This window comes from Peromyscus leucopus, chromosome 20 (assembly GCF_004664715.2).
Source record: "Peromyscus leucopus breed LL Stock chromosome 20, UCI_PerLeu_2.1, whole genome shotgun sequence".
NCBI lineage: Eukaryota > Metazoa > Chordata > Mammalia > Rodentia > Cricetidae > Peromyscus > Peromyscus leucopus.
Window position 1 is genome coordinate 49,736,238 of NC_051080.1, and position 20,898 is coordinate 49,757,135.

The 20,898-nt window shown below is 38.3% G+C and overlaps 1 protein-coding gene across 2 annotated transcripts in view; it reads right to left on the bottom strand.

Annotated features, from left to right (window-relative positions):
• Positions 1–20,898, bottom strand: part of Angpt1 (angiopoietin 1) — a 247,086-nt gene that overhangs the window by 26,997 nt on the left and 199,191 nt on the right. For both annotated transcript variants that reach the window (XM_028879305.2, XM_028879306.2), the window contains exons 6-7: positions 19,807–19,908; positions 11,404–11,570 (exon numbers count right to left, since the gene is read on the bottom strand). In XM_028879305.2, coding sequence (XP_028735138.1) covers positions 11,404–11,570; positions 19,807–19,908 — 269 coding nt within the window. The remainder of the gene's footprint in view (positions 1–11,403; positions 11,571–19,806; positions 19,909–20,898) is intronic.

Consider the following 20,898-nt stretch of genomic DNA (forward strand, 5'->3'; position numbering starts at 1 on the left):
GAGAATTCTGGGAAGTAGAAGGCTGAGTCAGGAGTTGCTGCTAGCCGCTGCAATGAGGAGCATGATGTAAAGTACCAGTAAGCCACGAGTCATTTAGAGAAATGGGTTAATTTAAGATATAAGAACTAGATAGCAAAAAGCCTGCCACGGCCATACAGTTTATAAGTAATATAAGTATCTGTGTGTTTATTTGGGTCCAAGCAGCTGCAGGATTAGCGGGTAAGAGAGATTTGTCCTGACTGTGGGCCAGGCAGGACCAGGAGATAACCCCAGCTACACATTTTTTTTAAAAAAAATAACTGATTTCTGATTGGATCTAAGGCCTGCTCTGTTGAAAGTAATTCATGCCTAGTACTATGGACCTAGTCAAAGGCCAGTGACAAAGGAAGTCATAGGCACAGAGTTGGGCTTAATACTTGTGTTTTGCTAAACTGCTGTGTTTAGCAAATCCCTACTAAATATTTGTGTCTATATTTATGAACTAGTGCTGATTTCAGTCTTGAGCAGCAAACCTCTTTGCAGCAAACAGCTTATGCAGAAATGTATAGCTGGAAAGATGCTGAGAACAAGTGGCTGCTGTGTGTTCAGCACTGAGCGAGACCCCATTCCACCACCTCACACCCAACTTCCAAACATTCATATCTGCTATTACTATTATCCACTCTGCATTATTCTCCAGCTAATTCCTATTTTCACACTTTATGTTAATTAGGCCATTCCAGGTGCCTTCCCAACTTTCCCAAATAGTCCATGGCCACTTAACTCATGCCTTGTTATTTTGGTTGGTGTTTGTGGCATTATGTTGCTTGTGTGGCTATTTATTACCCATCTCTTCTCCTGCCCTCCAAAGTAGTTGCACCTCAGAAGTGTTTTATCTCAGACAAGAAGTATATAATACAAATTCCAATTCCAGTCATTAAAACTATCTTCTCTGGGCTTGGGGACATAATCACAGCAAAAGCAACAGGTTGAGTAGAATTATGACTTCTACTAAATTGGAAAATCTATTTGTAGTCAAGTATGGGTGCCACATTCCTATAATCATAATACCTAAGAGGCTGAGTTAAGGAGGTTCACGAGTCCAAGGCCAATCTGGTATACATAGTGAGACCCTATTTTAAAAGAGGCAGAGGGGGACAGAGGTGCTTTGGAAATTCAAATAAAACTTCTTGAAAGTTCAATTTGGAAACCTCTGCTGGATATTTAAGAGAGCAGTGGAGTTCTGCAAAAATAACTTTCTTAGTATTTCAAAACATCTGCTACTGGTTCCAGCCAGGACTATAGGGCCATGTAGCCCCAAGGATCAGAGAAATGAGAAACATTTCACTAAAAAAAAAAAAAAAAAAGGAAAGTAAGTTTTCCAATACCTCCAAAATGCAGGGCTCAGATTTACATGGGAAGCTCAAGAGACTTCTTTGCAGTTCATATGAATTTGTTTTGTAGATTTGGAATGAACCTCAGCTTTACCTCCTCATTTTACTCCCGAGGATCTGAGATTTGGAAACGTGAAGCAACATGTCCGAGGTCCTTCAGAAAAGCAACTGCAGATCCAAGTCTAGAGTTCATGTGTCTGAGTTCCCAGTGCAATATTTAATACATTACATCAAACCACTTCCCAAAAAAAGATCCCAATCAAAAATAAAACTTGTGCAAAACAGATGTTTAGTGGCCAGAACATTTCAAGTCTTTTTCCACAATTTTCTCAATATTTTATTTATCTATTCATGTAGAATCTTTCCAGACAAAGCTTATGATAGACATCAGCAAGTCAGTTCTGATCTGAGTACCATGCAAACCCCACAAACGTGAAGAAAACAAAAGTTAATATCCACCAATATAAATTATAAATGGCACAACCATATCATAATTAGAGGAGCATTATAAAGTGATATATACTATCTTCAGATTTAAATGATTCTAGTTTTCTACTATGTGCAGAGGGACTTATTTTACTATCTGTAATACTATAATAGTTACTAATTATGTCCAAACCACAGCCATATGGTTTGGAAAAATGAAGTTCAGATTTTTTTAAAATTCTCCAATATATGGTGGAAAAAAAAACTGTAAAATAATTGATAAAATATATGGTTTAAAATTATGTATTTTTACATTAAAGTTAGAAAGTCTTTATTCAGTTCTTTCTTTCTTGAAAGTAGTAACACATTTAATTTTTTTTAAAATAATAAATCACACTTTTGACTTATAATAACATAAAATAGTAGTTTTCAATGATGTACCACAATCATCCAAGACATTAGCAAGAGAAGGATCAAAGCTAAAACCATTTCAAAAATTATTAGTTTAATAAATTTTATAAACTCTGATTTTTCACAAACCTTTTAGCCTAGCCCAACCAACCATGGAACAAATGGACCTTTAATGGGTTTGATTGTCAGAGAATGTGAAATGTACAAATCATTGGTCTAAAAGATATAGTTAAATATAATTGAGAAAAAATAATCAAGAAAAGAAATGTCCTGAAAAAAAATCCTGACTTCTTTAATAATATCAGTTTTCTATAAATACTATTAATTTTTATTAATTTAAATTCATTTTCGGCCAGCTGTTAGTACATGGTAGTATGTCCTAGGTATAAAATATTTAGAGTTATGACCAAGGCAATAAGTGGATCTGGTTTAGATTTTGAATTCTAATAAATAAAAAAAATAGTAAGCAGCAAAGGAGGTTTTTAAGATATTGGGGTGATGCTGTGGGATGTCTTTCTGTACACTGTGAATATGTGTTGCTCTACTTGGTTCTTAAAGAAAGCTGTTTGGCTAGTGGCAAGGCAGAATAAGATTAGGCGGTCCATTCAAACTGAAGACAGAGAAGAAGAAAGGAGAGGAGGAGAGACGCCAGCCACTGCCCAAGGAACAACAAGATGCCAGCAGACCGGTAACACCATGGCCACATGGCAAAATATAGATTAATAGGAATGGGTTAATATAAGATGAAAGAGCTCGTTAGCAAGAAGCTGAGCCATTAGGCTATACAGTTTGTAGTCAATAGAAGCATCTGAATCATTTTATAAGCAGCTACAGAACCGCGGGGCCAGGCAGGACTGGAGAAACTTCCAGCCACAGGGTAAATGTCATAACAGACTATATTATTATAATTTTTTAAAAAATTATATTATATTTACTTTTATGTGTATGCATGTTTATCTGCATGTATTTCTGTGCACCAAGTATGTGCCTTTTGCCCACAGAATCCAGAAGAGCTCATCAGATCACCTGGAAATGGAGCTTTAGATGGTTGTGAACTGCAGTATGGATTCCAGGAATCAAACCTGGGTCCTTTAGAAGAGCATCTAGCACTCTTAACCACTGAGCCATCTTCCCATCCCCTCATCAAAATAAATTGAATTTAAAAACTTAAATACCTCACATTTATGCGACTAAATTTACATTTACCAGATACAACATAAGATCATATAGTATTTCTGATGAGAGTATTTTCTCACAAAAAGATAAGATAATTCATATATATATATATATATATATATATATATTCAGTAATTTGCCTAAGATATAGCTAAATTATACTACTGTTGGATTGCTTATTTGGGGACCCTCTTTCCCACACTTCTTTTTGTTTTATAAGTACATATAAAGTGTTTGTCCACATGTTTGAGCCATAGAACATGTCAAAATGCCACTGGTAGAAATCTGGAAACTTCATCCTTACTAGTTAGCTTTTATAGTACTGGAAGTAACTACACAAGTTACTGGAGGAGAAAAGTAATAATTAATCATATCCAGACTGGCCTGGAAAGACATTCCCCACTGTTGCAACAGTTACGTGAACATATTGGAAGTAACCAACCACTATCTGGTTGGATTCAAGTCCTGCTCTCACAGGATGAAATCCATCCATGGCACTATTATCAGGCTTAGTCTATATCTAGACAGGTCATAGACACTAGGAGAAAGCCTACTACTATGAAGATAAATGGACACCATATTAAATGGACCCCTAACTGCTTATATTTATATCCATAAATCAGTGAATCTCTCAACCATCATTTGTAATAGATGGTGATTGACACAGCGACCCACACTGACCAAGGTGCATAGAAAAACAGACTGTAGAGTTCTCAGCTCTAAAGGATCATACACACACACACACACACACACACACACACACACACACACACACTACAACCCATATCACACCACCACCACCCATCAAGTGTCAAGAATCATTGTGTAAGAGGAGTGGAGAGAACGCTAAGATCCAGACATGGTGGATGACTACATGGAAACATCTTCTGGACACAGCAGGACAGCTGTTCACATGAACTCACAATGGTTAGGACACCATGTACAAAACTTGTACAAGCCAAAGTTGAACCCAATTCCATCATGGACAGGGAATTGTGGCGCACAATCCCACTTCTATCTGTGGAGCTTTTGATGATTTTTAGCTGCTAAGATAGGAAGAGACAATTTTCTCTAAGACTGTCATCACTGATGAGTATACTATTCTTCAGCAGAAGATGATACACTCAAGAATATTTGGGCCACACAAATTGATCTCGAAGGGTTAAAAAGAAAAGAAAAAGGACACAAAGTTGGTTGCATAAGAAAGGCGGATGAATCTAAGAAGAGTTGGGGGAGAGGAGGTGAACATGGTCAAATCATATTGTCCTGGCTTGTTCACCAAGCCACATGGTAAGCATTTATTTCAATGTAATTTCCATAGCAAGCATCACAGCTCTGTTTTCCTGAATAACCATGACTAGCATATTCATGTTGGTTTTACAGACAATGAACCCAGATTTCTTTAGAGCCTAAACAGCTCTGATTCTCATTAAAGAATTGTTTTTCTTTTCAATCCACTGAGCACAGCATCTTTTCAACTCCACAATTAATCTGTTATTTTGAAAATAGAAATTATTATAGTGTTGATGATTGTATATTTGTTTTTTTAACTTTGTATTGAGATAGCAAACTTTTATGAGAAGTAAAAGGCCACTTTAATCCCTAAACTGACAGAAACTCTTAAATATTTATTAGGGACATAAAAATCCAATGTTTATTAAGTAATTCAAAACCCATAAAATGGAAATGTACACACAAAAGTAGAGCCACAGCTTGAGAGATGGCTCAGCAGGTAAAAAGCACTTGTTGCTCTTGCAGATAAGCTGGGTTTGGTTCCCAGCATCCACATGGTGGCTCACAACCATCCGTAATTCCAGGTCCAGCGTGTCTGTTACAGCCTTATGACCTCTGCAGGCACCAGACACTCACATAGTGCACATACACACATTCAGACAAAATTTCAAACTGTTAAAATAAATCTTCTAGAAAAATAATTTTTAAGCTTCAAGAAGCTTCACAAACACTTTAATTTATGGGGCTGGAAAGTTGAGACTCACACCAGCGTGTGAGTTCCCACCTGTAGTCCAGTCCTTAGGAGACCAAGGCAGGAGCATTATCGTTAGTTTAAGGCCACTGTAAATAAGGCTAAAAGTAAATTCCAAGGCGAGTCTATCTGACAGAGTGAGATACTATCTCAAAGCACAGAAAGAATAAAAGAGAAGAAAAGAAGAAAGGAAGGATAAAAAGAAGGGGAAAGAAAATTGGGATTAAAAGAGAAGAGGCGGGCCGGGCGGTGGTGGCTCACGCCTTTAATCCCAGCACTGGGAGGCAGAGCCAGGCGGATCTCTGTGAGTTCGAAGCCAGCCTGGGCTACCAAGTGAGTTCCAGGAAAAGGCGCAAAGCTACACAGAGAAACCCTGTCTCGAAAAAAAATAAAATAAAATAAAAATAAAAATAAAAGAGAAGAGGCAATGTGTGCTAAAAAAACAACAAGATTGGAAGAAACATATTGTCATAGACTAGGTGTTTTTATTTAATTTAATTTAAAAGACTAGCTAATGAATTGTCCTTTATTGTGAAATGGCCATATACATAGTGGGCAGTTATAAGAGCAAATTTCAAATCCTTCCTTGTAGTCAGTCATATTAGTTCTTATGACTGTGCAAAGTGCTATGGCCTGGTTTTCTTCTGTGAAAACAAAACTCGTGATACATAATAAGTGTACATGCACGTACATGATCTATCAACTCTTGGTAATTTTGTGAACAAATATAACTTGAATTTTATGGAAATTATTCCCACACACATAGAGAGCAAAAATAAGAGTAGCATATAGAGAAAAAGAATGCTAGCTAGAATTAGTTAATATTTAATGATGTGATAGGATACAGATGCTAGAGAGCCATTCATGAGTCAATAGAAGCACAGAATCCAAATAGGCTTGAGAATGAGGGTACCTTGTTTCTCTGGAAAACCAGTATGGGTGCCTTAGAGGGCATTGCTTCTGCTTTTTATGGCATAGTGAAGGGATCAGGACATTGTGGCCAAAGAGGTCATCCTAAAACCAAAGCACAGCAAGGAAACTGTACACCTCGTCCTTGAATGGGGACTGGAGTATTTTTACACTCCTGTGTTGACCAGTCATAATTTGCCTACTGAAAGAAAGATTGACTTTGAGTGATATGACTTCTCTTAGAGACAGCAATACTTTGAGAGGGAGCATCATATGGAAGAAGTCTGCCACCACCATTCACAGGAGATAGGAAGAGTGACCCAGATCTCAAGGGAAGAATGAGGCTGGCACACCCCAGCACTTGTTAGGGAAGGCTTCAGGGAAGATATCCTCTGTTAAGACAGAATCTGAGTTGTAGAAAACATATTCATGTAATAAAGTTAGATTGGTGTATGCACGATATAGATATAACACCAGCAAGACACAAAAGTTTTAGAAAATGTATCGAACGTCATCGCCATGAGGAAGGCACTGGGTTGAAAAAGCCTGGCAGTATCAGCTGGATTTTTGTTAGCAGTGACAAAAAGCATTAAGACGACCATTAAGACTTCACTTGCAGATACTAAAATATTGTTCAAATCTATGAAAGAGGATAAACACCAAGCCTGGCTGTCTATTGAAAAATCATTCCAGATATAGTGGGAAAGAAATATTTGAGAGTAGGAAGGCTAGAGGCAGGAAGGCTGTACAATAGCCCAGGCGCTAGATGACAAGGATACGGATAATACCCGCCCCACCCCGGGAGGTGTTTAATAATTTCATATTGATTGCGTGCTATTCCACATGATATGTTTATCATGACACTTCTACATTATTATTTTTTTCTGATTCATGTTCTCTTGGGTTCTGTGGATTTTATTTTCATCTGAGAAAAGTTTTGAAGTTCCCTTGGAGGATAAAAGGGAAATATGTGTGTTAAGTGCACATCTCTAAGCTAATCTATCCATTTGCAACACTTGCTTTTAATCAGTATATGTCAAGAATGTAAGCATGAGTTTTCATTTTTTTAAAATAAGGTCTGTGACTATAGCTGAAAGCATCTTCAGAATAAAATTTCTAAGAACTACATGCAACTATTCACTGCTGGGAAGAGAACTAGCCTTTTCTAGGGAGGAGCCCCTTTATTGGTTATTCAGTGCAGAGTCGGCTTTGAAATCTTTTCCACACAAACAACAAAAACAGACTCAAGAGGTTTTACACACACACACACACACACACACACACACACACACACACACACACACATATGTGAATACACATTTGTGGGTATGAGTGTGTGTAACAAGCATATTAAAAGTAAAAGGCTATCAACTTGAGAGTGGAGGGGTTCAAATGAAAGTCACTGGGAGAGGCTGGAGGGCAGAAAGGGAAGGAGGAAGTAAAAGTACTATTTCACTTAACAGCATCTATAAAAGAAGGAAAAATAAAAGAAAAAAAAAAAACCCGTGAATTTAATTCAAAACACGAATGGGGAGAGAAGCCTCAAGGAATTTGCTTTTCTTCGATTGTATAGGTTACTTTTCTCATTGATGTGATAAGACACCTGATTAAAAACCACTCAAGCGAAGGAGGGTTTATTCTGGCCTCTCATTTAAGTAGTACAGGGGCTGGCACTGGCTGCTCTTTCAGAGGACCTGGGTTCAAATCACAGCAAGCACATGGTGCTAAGAACCAACTGTAACTCCAATTCCCCTTTCTGGCCTCCCCAGATGCCAAGCATGCCCGGGGTACACAGACATACATGTTGACAAGACATTTGTATATATAAAATGAAGTGTTAGGGTCTATCATGAAGGAGAAGGCACGGCAGCAGTCATTGGAGGTGGCTGGTCACATAGTATCTACAATCCAGAGCAGAGAGCAGACAGTAAGTGGAGCCATGCTACAAAACTTCCAGGCCCATTGTTGAGGCACCTGCTTCATCCAGTAAGGCCTCCTTAAAGCTACAGCACCCTCTAATCCATAGCCACCAACCTGGGACCAATTACTCCAACACAAGAGCCTATGGGAAACATTTTTACATTCAAACTAATAGTCTTTTTTTGGCAAAGAAGAAATAGTAATACTTTTTATGGCATACTTACTTTAACCATCCTCCAAATCAGGCTTTTGATTTTAATGCATCATAATTTCCTATTTGATGAAAACAAGAATCCTACACTCAGTTTTGTGAGAATAAATTATGGCAGATGTACCTTTTGTTAAGTTATGGTAAGAGATAAAGTCAGAACCACCCACTTTGTTATGGCAATACTATCAGAGAACTCACCATGAAAAAGAGAATAGTAAAAAATGCCTCTCTCTCCCCGAGAAAAATAGTGTGCCTTTTAGCCTCTGCTTTCTTTCCTTTAAAACCAAATGTGCTAAATTAAATCACAGCCCTAGCTTTGTAATTCTGATTCTCAAGTTTCAAACGTCTTTCGTGAAAGAAAATCCTGTAGTGTATACCATTCCAAAGCTAGGAAGACTTACTATTTTACCATAGCTCTGCATCATATGTGTGAAAGACATGTGGACAAGAGAATCATAGATACTACAAGTTCACGGAGTGTTTAATAAAAGTAGTGGTAGTGAGCTCCAAGACAAAGCCAGCGCTCCTGCGTGCACAGACAAGAGTAATGAACGCTTGACTCCAGGAGCCTTGAGGGGGGTGCCAGCTACCCCGAGCTTGCCCTGTCATTATCCACCAAAGACCACCCAACGGCACGTGCGCGCGCGCGCGCGCGCACACACACACACACACGTACGCATAAGCCCCTCTACCACAACCGCCTATAGCAAACTGAGCGGCATTTTGGAAAGGAACCAGGGCAAATTCTTCAGAAGCCTAGAAAAAGACGAGACTAATTGCTTGCTAGCTCTATTGTCAAGCTGTCTGACATTAGCCAAGTTTCATATAGTTTCAAGTTTCAGGTCCAAACATTTACATAAGAGTACCCCTGATGTTTTACAGTGGTTTTTCTTGTTACAAAACTCTCAAAATATTGACCTCCTCAGAAACATTTCTTCTTACACTCCATTACATTTTATAAATGTCTCTTCTTCGGTTTCTGGAGCTGCCATAAAGTATACCCTTGCTCCCACTCTGAGACTTGTACTTCTTAGATCTATCCCTCATCCTCCCTTATGTGACATCATCCTTATTTGTTAAGAAAATGATTATTATATCTCCAAGGCTCTACATGTAATCGTACATGTAATATCCTGCCGTTAAAAGAAAAGTCAGATTTTAGTTCCCAAAGATTGTTATGACTTAAAAAGACAAACAAGAATCAGAAAGAGTTGATCTCCGAGGACACAGCCAGCCACATTGGATGGAAAAACCACAAGGCTTTGTTTGGTAGCACTACAAGTTACAGGCAGCCATATATTACCCGTTTGATGTTTATTTACTATTATGTTTGCAAGACAGACAGGGAATATTGAGAATCAAAGTCATTGCAATTCTTCTTTACCTGTTATGAAATCATAGCACATCCGATTAAGGATTTGTTATGTGATGAGTATTGTATGGCTAGGTCATGGATGACACCAACTACAGTAGTCTCCTGGTCTTGAGGAATGTTAACCAGGATTTTAGAAGCTGTTAGTCACAGAGTCTGACTATGAGGTCTCTGAAACTGACTGAGAATGGCCAGTGCCTAATATAATCTTAGAACATGATAGTAACACAGTAAATGTTTGTGAAATAAATCAATAGCTCAATAGCCATAGTTTTCATTTCTCCTAAGCTATGAGTTGCTCATTGAGAAAATAATCAGAACCATTGAAATCAATAGTATAGTCTATTTCTGCATTCTATTATATGTATGGCCTTTATCATTTAGATTTTTTTTGCAGTTTGTTATTTAAAAAATCCTGCTGACAATGCCTTGTCTCCTTTGATGCAATTCACTCAGAAATAGAAAATTCCCTCTAGTTACATTGGAAGTAATTTGAAAAATTAAAATTTAATGAAAGTAAAGGAAATAAAACCTTCAGATCTTTTGTTATGAAGAGTAGATTATCAGAAGGCCTTGAGTCACATAGTTTCTGGTATCATTCTTAGATATATAAAGCCACTAAACCTTCATAGCAACTACAGCACAGCCACATATGCTTCACTTAATTCAGTATCTCCTAGGACTGAGCTAACACCAACGTCTCAATCTATGGGACCCATGACATGAGAGGGAGTCCCCCACACCATACACACACTGCCTGGAGTGCCAGGACCCAGATGCTGAATGGCCCAGAGACCTAAGATAGAACCAAACACAGCTGGAGAAAAGGTCAATGTAATGATACATAACAATATTCTGCTATACTCATAGATTGGTGCCTAGCCCAATTGTCATCAGAGAGGCTTCGCCCAGCATCTGATGGAAACAGATTCGAGACCCACAGCCAAACATTAGGCTCAACTCAGGGAATCCTGATGAAAAGAGGGAGTAAGAATTTTTAAGAGCCAGAGGAGTCAAGGACATCACAAGAAAACCCACGGAATCAACTAAGCTGAGCTCATAGGAGCTCACGGAGACTGAACCAACAACCAGGGAGCCTGCACTGACCTAGGCCCTCTGCATATATGTTACAGTTGTACAGCTTGGTCTTCTTGTGGAACTTCTAACAGTGTGAGCAGGGGTTCTGTCTGACTCTTCTGCTGGCTTTCTGGACCCTACTCCTCATATTGGGTTGCCTTACACAGCCTTAATACAAAGCAAAGTGCTTATAGTCTTATTGCAAGTTGATATGCGTTGTTTCGTTGATACCCATGGGAGGCCTGCTCTTTTTGGAATAGAGGAGTGGATTGGAGAGCAGAGTCGGGGAGGGGGGAGGGGAGTGGCAGAGGGGCCGAAGAAAGGGTAAACTGGGTTCTGAATATAAAATGAACTCACTAATTTTTTTTTAAGGCTAACATTGGAGCCTGTGTGAAGCCCTTGCAGGGTTTTCTGTATCTCATCACCATAGGCCTAGACAAACAAGTTGAATTTTCATTGTCGGGCACAATCTATGTTATTTCCTGCTTTTGAATTAAAGCTCCTTGGTGGTAGGAACTGGTTGCAGTTCTTGAATGTAGCTTACCTGTAGTTCTGCTTTTCGTTTCCTATGTGGAATCTGTCGTACTGTGAGTAGGCTCGGTTCCCTTCCCAGTCCATCAGCTCGATCCTCAGCATATACTGCCTCTGACTGGTTATGGCAAAAATAAACTCATTCCCCAGCCAATATTCACCAGAGGGATTCCCAAAGCCCTGTGAAAGAAAAGAGACACTCACTTGTTACTCCAGAGGTAACTTTGTCCTGTTCAAATCTGTTTTCTAAATAGCAACACAAATTATCTTTTAAAGGTAGCTTTGTTGGCCTTTCCATACTTTGTTTCAATTACTAACTTATTCTAGTACTCTTCAGCTGAAGTTGACATCTAATTCTTATCATAGAAACCTGTTTATTATGACATTCTTGGGTTAAATCAGTCTAGTTAGGCTTAACCAAAATATAATTCTCTATTCAAGCTTCTTTTAGACAAAGTTTTGTTTTTTTTTTTTAACTGAATTGACATTTTAAACATAATTTGAACATTTTCCAATGACTATTATCAGGATACTTCCCTTTATTTACCAGTATTGTATTTGCTGTTATCATTATTCAGGAGCCCAATTATACTATAATTTTACAGATGATTCAGTTCTTCTAGTGACCTCACAATTAATTTTAATAGTCAAGTCTAGAAACCAATGGGTGTTATCACTTAGATTCTTCATTGGCAAAGATTTGGATTTGGAGGCAGAACGATGAGTAATAGGGGCCAGTGAGTAACTGAGTTGAATTCATTGTATCCAAGTCTCACTGTGACCTTATGGTTTTCTTTGGAGTCACCTAAATCAGCAATGTCAAAATTTCATTTTTTTTCTTTTGTGTATGTGTGTGTGAGAGGCGGGGAGTGGGGGGGGAGAGGAAGAGGGAAGGAGAGGAGGAAAGGGAAGAAGCAAGGGAGAGAGAGAGAGAGAGAGAGAGAGAGAGAGAGAGAGAGAGAGAGAGAGAGAGTGTTCTCCCAAGACTATCATTGAAGATATTGACAAAGAAAGAACCTGAGAAATTGCTGATATAGATTTGGGGCATTTCACAGTTGCTCAGAAAGCACTCCCTTGGCAATACCTGATGATCACTTTAATTCCTTATGGACACATCTGTCTTATTGAATCTGTTTTGAGCTCTGAGCAATAGAAGCTGTGCTATATTTGTGAATTTTCCAACACTAATGAAGAACTGGCATGCAATAAATTTAATTTCACAGACATTGAAAGGAAGAAGGAAGGGACAGAAGAACACAGAAGGACAAATGTTAGAGCACTTTACACCAATATTCAGAGATCATTCTGTTGAGTCTGAGCCATACAACCGAGAGCTGGTAAAAATAACAGTGTCAGCTTTCAGACTGCGTATCTCAGAACATTCCACACAATCTGCATCTGGACAGACTCCTTAACTGTGCTTACACACACTAACACTAAAAGACCAGGTCCTGTAATCACAGGACATATACTTGGATGTTTTATGAAGAAATGAACCACAGTTAATTGAGGCAATTATTAATGAAGGGTTAATCTGTGCTTTGAAGTGTGAAGGAGTATTATAATAATTATAGCAGCACTGATTGTCTCAACACAGGTAGTACAATATGGAAAATGTTTATTTCTATTCCAACTTTATATCAATTTTAAAGTATAACAGACATTTCCTTAACTTTTCCTCCATTAATCAACCTAAGAAAGGAGTCGATGTTCCCTATTTCTTTTTTAGAATATGCTGATGCTCAGTTTCTACCAATAATTCTCTAAGTTTGTTCCATTGCCTCTGCCAGTAGAACTGCTTCCCAACAGCGAGGAGTGTTTGATATCAAATTCCTTTCTGTCACGTCTGCTATTGCAATACCAACAGATCGCACTGTGTGGTGCTTCAGCGCAGTGGTTAGAGCAAACACCTAGAGTGCCCAGAGTTTGCTGCGCGTGCACGCGTGCACACACACACACACACACACACACACACACACACACTTGTAGCTTTATATTGAAAATTAATATGTGTGTGGACATTTTCAAAGTTATTCTCTGATTTAACTAACTTTTTGACTAATTGCACAATATTCATCTGGATGACATTGAATATGTAATCCTCTAAAGACTATTTGCATAATTCAGAGGGAAATACAGGATTCATTAAAGTTAGTATTCCAGTGATTCCGTGTGTGTGAAGACTTACACACACACACACACACACACACACGTGCCTATGGAAGCCAGAGTTTGCCATTCGATGTCTTCTTTCACTGTGTCTACCTTCCCACTTCCCACCTTACTTCTGGAGGCAGGATCTCTTACTGCATCAGCGCTCACATCACTGGATGGAAAGGCTGGCCTCTAAACCCCGGAATCCTCCTGTTTCAGTCTCCCAGTGCTGGGACTACAAGTGTTTGCCACAACCTATAGATTTTTATGTGGGTTCTGGGGTTTTAATCCCAGCCCTCATATTTTACTTCCTTCCTCCTAAGACACTCAGGCCACACTTGGTGAAAGTGCCACAGTAGCAGAAATTATCAGCAGTCTTTAGGATGTGCTAAAGATTTTACAGCATCTCACAGGAGCAGGTGCTACATGCTAAGAAGTCCAAAGTTTTCCTGCTAGAACGCGTGCACAGAATAGAAAGTTGCAGGGGGCTGAAACTCTGAGTTAGCACTCTTAAACTGCAGCAATTGCTTGAAAGACAAGGAGGACCACTGGGATTTCCCTCGCAATTTTTAAGCTCAGACCAGCCAGAGCTGTCCCTCTAGCCACTCGACAAGTCCCTGTGCCATGCAGCATTGAAACAAGGATTCAGCAATCATATTAAATGTGAGTACAGCGGCTGGGAATGATGAAGTGTTAAGTCTTAGGTCACATATTTCCACGCTGCTGAAAGTGTTGTGTGGATAAAACTCTCCAGCTTCCCTGGGAGAAAGAGCACTGATCCCCGGGTGAGCCTCAAAAATGGACCAACAAGAGAGCCGTTCCTACGAAAGCCTGTACTCGCTCACTCTCAGCATGCAGGTCTGGAGGAGCACCAGAAAAAAAAACAAAACAAAAAACCAAAAAAACAAAAAACAATAGCTTGCTGAACAGTTGCCCTTTTTTTTCTTTCAGAGGGAAGCAACTGAAAAGAAAGACACTGAAATTTGCCACTAGAAACCAAATTTTAAGTTCATGCATCTCACCCCCCCAAACTGTCTATGTGAGTAAAACTGTTTTACTACGATGAAGCAATATGGTGTTTGAGAGATAGTGGAGGGAGGGAACTGTCTAATGGCCAAGTGCAGAGGAGCAGAAACAACTGTTTCATCATCATGAAGATGACGAATATGCCAAAAAGGGGAAATGGAAATGGGATCCCACATGAGGAAACCGTTGGATAGTTTGTCAGGCACATCCATGTATCTGATGTGGGGAACAAAGGGTTGACATGGATTAGGTAAACTCTCCCCTTATCTCTGCTACAGTTGAAGCCTTCCTTTACCACATGTTTTCAGTGGAAACTTTCAGCTTCCCTTAAATGACTCAGTTTCCTCATCTGCAGAAGAGACGATTAAAAATATCTCCATGCACAGTGTTATAAGAATGAAAATTAGCCAAGACATCTGAATGTTCCTACATGAAAAGCACTTAAGAAAAACCTGTTGAGAAGGTCTGTCACTTTACACAGTCGCAGTTTGCTTTTTGCTTTCTTCTTTAAGATGGCAAGCTCTTTCAAAGGAACTGGTATCCTCCTATGCTGTACCATCTAAGTATTCCAGAATATTGTCTTGGCTGAAAATTAATGAGGATATCAATAGCATTATTGAACAGGCTTTTAGACGTGAATGTGTTATTATTAGCTGAGCACCGCCTTGAGGAACAAATGTTGGTATTTTAACCCAAGATCTAAATTAAGAAATGAAAACTTGAAGCCAAGTGTTTTCACAAACGGGGCTTCATTGTGGCACAAATGGCACAGAAAGACAATAGCCACCCCCTCCTCAGGCTTTCCTGCTCTCCTGTGAACAAAAGTTCCCAGAAGGAAGCTAAATCCTGAGGCTGAACCTTCAGCAAGGCTGATTAACTGATTAGACCTTTAGTGATGGTGGAAAGTTTGCAATGTTGGAGGTCCAGAGCCTAATTACACTTTATCTTGAGCCATCTTTAGCCCTCCAAAGAGCCATTCCTTGCCCATTTCTGTGTCACCTAATGTCCTGTGACTAATAGGTAAAAACATCTTAGAATACATTAACTTAACAAAGCACTAGTTTCCACCCATCCAAGGGCGAAGGAACGCTAAGACAACATCTTAGGCCACAGCAGACTCTCCCCCCTCTCTGATGTTGCCACTGTTTGTACTATGTCTTGATTTATGAATCTCCTTTTTTTGTTATTATAAAAACTTCATGAAATTGCTTCTATGGTGGAACATGGAATTTGGGGTAGTCTAAGTCTGTGTTCCCAAGCCATGGATCTCAAGTCAAATAAACTATGTTTCATCCCCTTTGAAGTCAGAGTTGTCTTTTCGAGTCAACACATCTTAATGGGAGAGTACCTCTCTCCTATTCCCACTTGGTCCAATTTCTCCCCATCTTTTCTGCCTATATATTTCATGTGCTTTAAGATCTAGGAGAGAAAAATTTAAGTTCATATACCCACATTCATAACTAATTGTTAATTCTGATGGTTCCTTTACTTGGAATTGAGTATAAGACAGAACAGGGGTGTTACTTATGATTAGAGATTAAATACTCTTCCCATGCATATGTTCAAAATGTCTGGGGTGAGCCTAAACATCAGGATATCCATACGGTTCCACTCACTGAATGTGGAAATTCATATAAATACGACATTAAAGAACTATGTACAAATTAAGAACAATACATTAATCAGATAAAATTATCTGAATAAAGGAGACATGAAGGCACATGTTTGCCATGGTCTCCATGCTAGAAGGCAACTTTTGATTATGGGACTAACAGAAAAAAATCAAATTTGTGCATAAAATATAGTAAGTAGTGCATGGCTCGAAACCATTTTTAGATATTTTTGGGTATACTAGCTTATCACAGGTCAATGCTTTATTTTAAATGCCCTATATAAAACATGAAAAATGAAAATCATACACAGAATTCTGTTCTGATGTGAAGGCAGCAGAGACAAACACTAGTAAAGGACAAGATTCTTCTGTAGTGAATAAAATGCAAGGATTCTATGACAGAAACAAACGAGTATATTCACTTATGTCAGTCATAATTTCACAAAGAACTTCGCTGCCATGAATCAGGTTCACTGCTGATTAATTTTGTCTTCCAGTAGTTTAATAAAAGGGGGAACACTGGAATTTAAAAGAAAACAATGCTGACTTCAAGTTGGCCTCAAGAGTCACATTACACTTTTAAAATACAGGGAGAGGAAAGGACCAATATTCATTAATTTTGCCAAAACCTGAAGAAATGCTCAATTTCAGCTTGTCCTTTTCCAAGTTAATAAAATAATTGTCTCTGATACTTTATTTTTTTTGTCTGATAATGCTCACAGGAAGTGTTGACTTTTTATAGAAGAATCAAAATTGAAACCAGACACAGTCTGTATCCTATGGGCTTCATCTTTCTTTCATACAAATTATTAAAAAAGCAGACAAGGCTGGTTTTCTTTCTTTCTTTTTTTTCTTTGTTTACTTCACAGTTAGAGCTCATGTTAGAAGTGTATCCTTTCATGGCTGAGACACTAAGCCCAAGAAAGATGGGAAGAAATTTTGATCTAAAGAATTTTAATTTCTTATGTAGTTTTTTCAATATAGGCATGTTTAAAAGATGCTTTTAAGTTCTTTACAGAAACAAGAACTCCAAGAAAGTACCTAGGTGCTCTCAAGGAAATGTTTGTTTCGATAGGAAGCTCTGTTTATAGGGATAATTGTCTTCAAAACAAACCAAGTTTTTCCCCAGGGAATTAGTGACTGCCTGTCATAAAGCTGCCACTTAGAGAAGTTGTTGGGACTCTCTGGTTCATTGGCTATATGCAGAAGGATTTTTGGTGAGTGTGGTGTCCCCATAGTCCCTAAATGCCCCATTAGAAGAACTACCATAGACTTCCCTCTCAGCAGTAAATGTCTTTACAAGTCTGTAACCCAGATTTGCTGGATTTCCTCTTAAGGAAGGCTTAAGAGACAAGAGTTCAAAAGTCTTCCTCAGGCCTAAAGCCAATGCTGAGAATCAAGTCTTATGACACCTTCATATTGGGAGGGGCTTAAAAATAAAGAGATTCTGTAATTTCTTGGGTTGATGACATTAACACAAAACTCTGGAAAACTTAATAGGAAAGAGGCAGCCCACAGATGCCAATCAGTAGGACACAAAGGACAGAGAGACAGCAATCCACAAGGGATGGATCAAAGGTCATGGCTACATCCAATGTCCCAAGAGTGGAGACTAGTAAAACCAGACAGAAAGAGCTGCATGCATACAAGTTTGACTTTCCCCGAGCATGTTCCCCCTCAGCCGAGGAAGCTTGAGGCAAATTTCATGCATGCAGGGAGCAGTAGGTGAGGTTCATAAAGACCCACATAGACACACCTTCCTTCACAGAATCATGCTATTTTGTTTCTAGGTGAAAGAAAGGCTTTAAGAGAGCTGTAACACTGTGACTCTGTGCTTTGGTGAATGTTAACAAGTTTTAACATATAATGGATTCTTTTAACTTAGAAAATCTTCATACTCATTTTTGCCAAAATGTTTAAAAAATTTGGAACTAATTTTACTTTCTGACCATGAATAATTGTCATTGAGGTGATACATTTTTGGAGTTTGAATAAAATATGAAAGCTTTTCTTATTTAAAAGTAAGAGGAGGAATAAATGTCAATGGTTAATGAATAGTTTCAATCTTGTCCCTTTAAGGAATAATCAGTTCTCTAAGAATGGATTCATTTGGTAAATACTCAAAAAGCATTAATCAATTTCATACCTAACAAGTCAGTATATCATAACATTACCAGTATGTGAAGGAAACAGATATTCACAGGTAATAATTTATCATTTTTGAAAACTGCATGATGGCAATTTCACATTCATTTTCTGTTATTAATTAAAGTGACAGTGTGAGTCAGAATGATTTGAATCTGTGTATCTAGTTTTATTCTCCATTGTAGACACTTGCTCTAGACATTCTTTTCCTGAATTCTAACATGCTGCTTGCGAACTCTGGGCTAGCCTATTCTTTTGAAAACCTCCAGGATACAAAGCACTCTGTGCGCATACTCCTGATGTAACCAGGCTGTGGCAGGCCCTGCTGAACTGTGCATGTTTGTGACTTAACAGCTTATGACTGATGTGCTCTGAGTGCATTAACTCTTGCTTGCTCACAACAGACCACACAGATTGAGCTCGTGATGAAACATCTCCACCGTTCATTCAAGTTGCCACCTTTACCTTCTATTTTCCCTCATTATTTGTTTGGTTGGTTTTTGCCTTGATAAAAATCATACAGTTATTGTTGTAGAATTCTATTTTGTTGGCTTTGGCCTATTTTTCTAAATTACATTGTGAGTTTTTAAAAAGTCAAGATTTCACATTTGTGTATCTTTATACTACTCCCTTGCATTCAGAATGCTCTTTGAATTTCTCATCCAAATGCCATAGGTACAGTGGCAGCACAGGAGAGCTCCATCTATTTCCTTTAACACTTCACTTAGTCTTGTTAACCATGGACTTAATGGGTAGGTTGCGATCAACCAACCACAGTTTTTGCATTGTTTGCTAAGATGTCAAGACAGAACTTTGACTAACAGGACATTCTGATCACCTTTTAGTTTTCACTTTTGGAGAGAAAAGTTGCTAGAAAGTCAAACCAAGAATTGTGCAGAAAATGTAATGTAAAATAATAAGAACCACTTCATACATGAAAACGTCTTCCCTTAGAATAGCTCTAAAAGTTCACTCTGAACTTGGGAAATGCTGACTTTGACATGGGAAACCTGGCAATCCTGAGTCCTTGCACCAAGAGAAACCCAGGCTAGTCACATGGTGGTTTATGGAGCCACTCCTATTCAGAAGTCAACAACAACTTGAAACAATGTGAGAGAGGCCACCTCTCTATCCATCTTTCTCCATGACTTGGGACACTACACAGCTTCCTGTCCTACTCATGTACCCAGCCTGGGTTGGAGTTCTAGTTCCTCCCACTAGGAACAAATGCAGACAGTGCATAAAAGATCACCAAGTAATTATAATGATGCAGTTTTATTTCTATTACACACAGGGAAACAATTTACTGAACATGATTTATGAGCATTTTGTGTCTAATGAAAATAATGTCTTTAATGTAAGAATTGTTATTTTTAAATAACTCAAAGGCATCTAGAAGGTCAGAGTTTATCATATATCATGGGTGAAGATAACCTTATGATAAAACATCAAAAAGCACTGTAAATTCTTCCATCTTACCATTTTATATTCTTTCCAGCCCCTTTGGAAATCCAGACTTCCATCTTCACGGTGTTGGATTACAGTCCAACCTCCCCCATTCACATCCATATTGCAAAATACCTGAACAAAAAAACAGGAAAAGAATGGGAAGTGGAAACTACATACATCTTAAGGAAATGTATGTCTGACACATTTCAAAATATAAATGGAATGGACAGGTCTAGCCAGTAAGAAGAGGGGAAAAAACTATATTTTAGACATATTATTGTTTAATTCTCCCACAATTTACATTTATGCTGCACCTGATAACCTCCCTCAGGAATGTTTAATTATTTTTAAAAATGTATTGGCCAGCAGAAAACTAATAGGTTATTTTCAGACCACAATACAGTTTTAGATGCTGGGATGTAGCTCAGTGGTAGCATGCTTGTCTTATATGTGCAAGACCTTGGGACCAACCCCTAGGACTCCCCCATTTTTTTTTAAATTTCAGATTGAAATAGGCACTTGTGGAAGTTTACATTAAAAAAAAAATCCTGAAGTTCCCAATGTGAAATACTATTTTGTGGCCAAAATATAAGGTTTAGTATTCTTTAATCTATTATTGTAAAGTCAATGTAATTAAGAACAAAAGATTCACATTTTTGTATTTTATTGCCAAACTCTCATGTGCTTGCATGCTATATTATATATACTGTAATAATTACTCTTGTTTGATGAATTTTATACTAGAGACAAAATTGTGTGAATAGAGAATAGGTTGTGTAAATTTTAGTAATGAACAATGTAGCTTATGTATGCCTTCTGACAGTGGCAAGCTTTTCTTTCCTATATAGAATGGTTATTTGAAGATTCAATGCTTACTTCAAATTATTCTATATACAATAGCATTTATTTTAAAATTGATTCATTTTCTCCATACTTCTGTAATGGTGTTATCTTTGGACAGCAGTCCCTGTGACTCATGGCATGTGAATATGGCAGTTTGATTTTTCAAGAGCTGGACCATGGGGAATACCATTCCTCCACCAATTGAATAATAAAGCATATTGAAGGTTGGCTAAAGGTGTGAAAATGAGACAACAGCAGTGAGCAGGCACTATAGGCAGG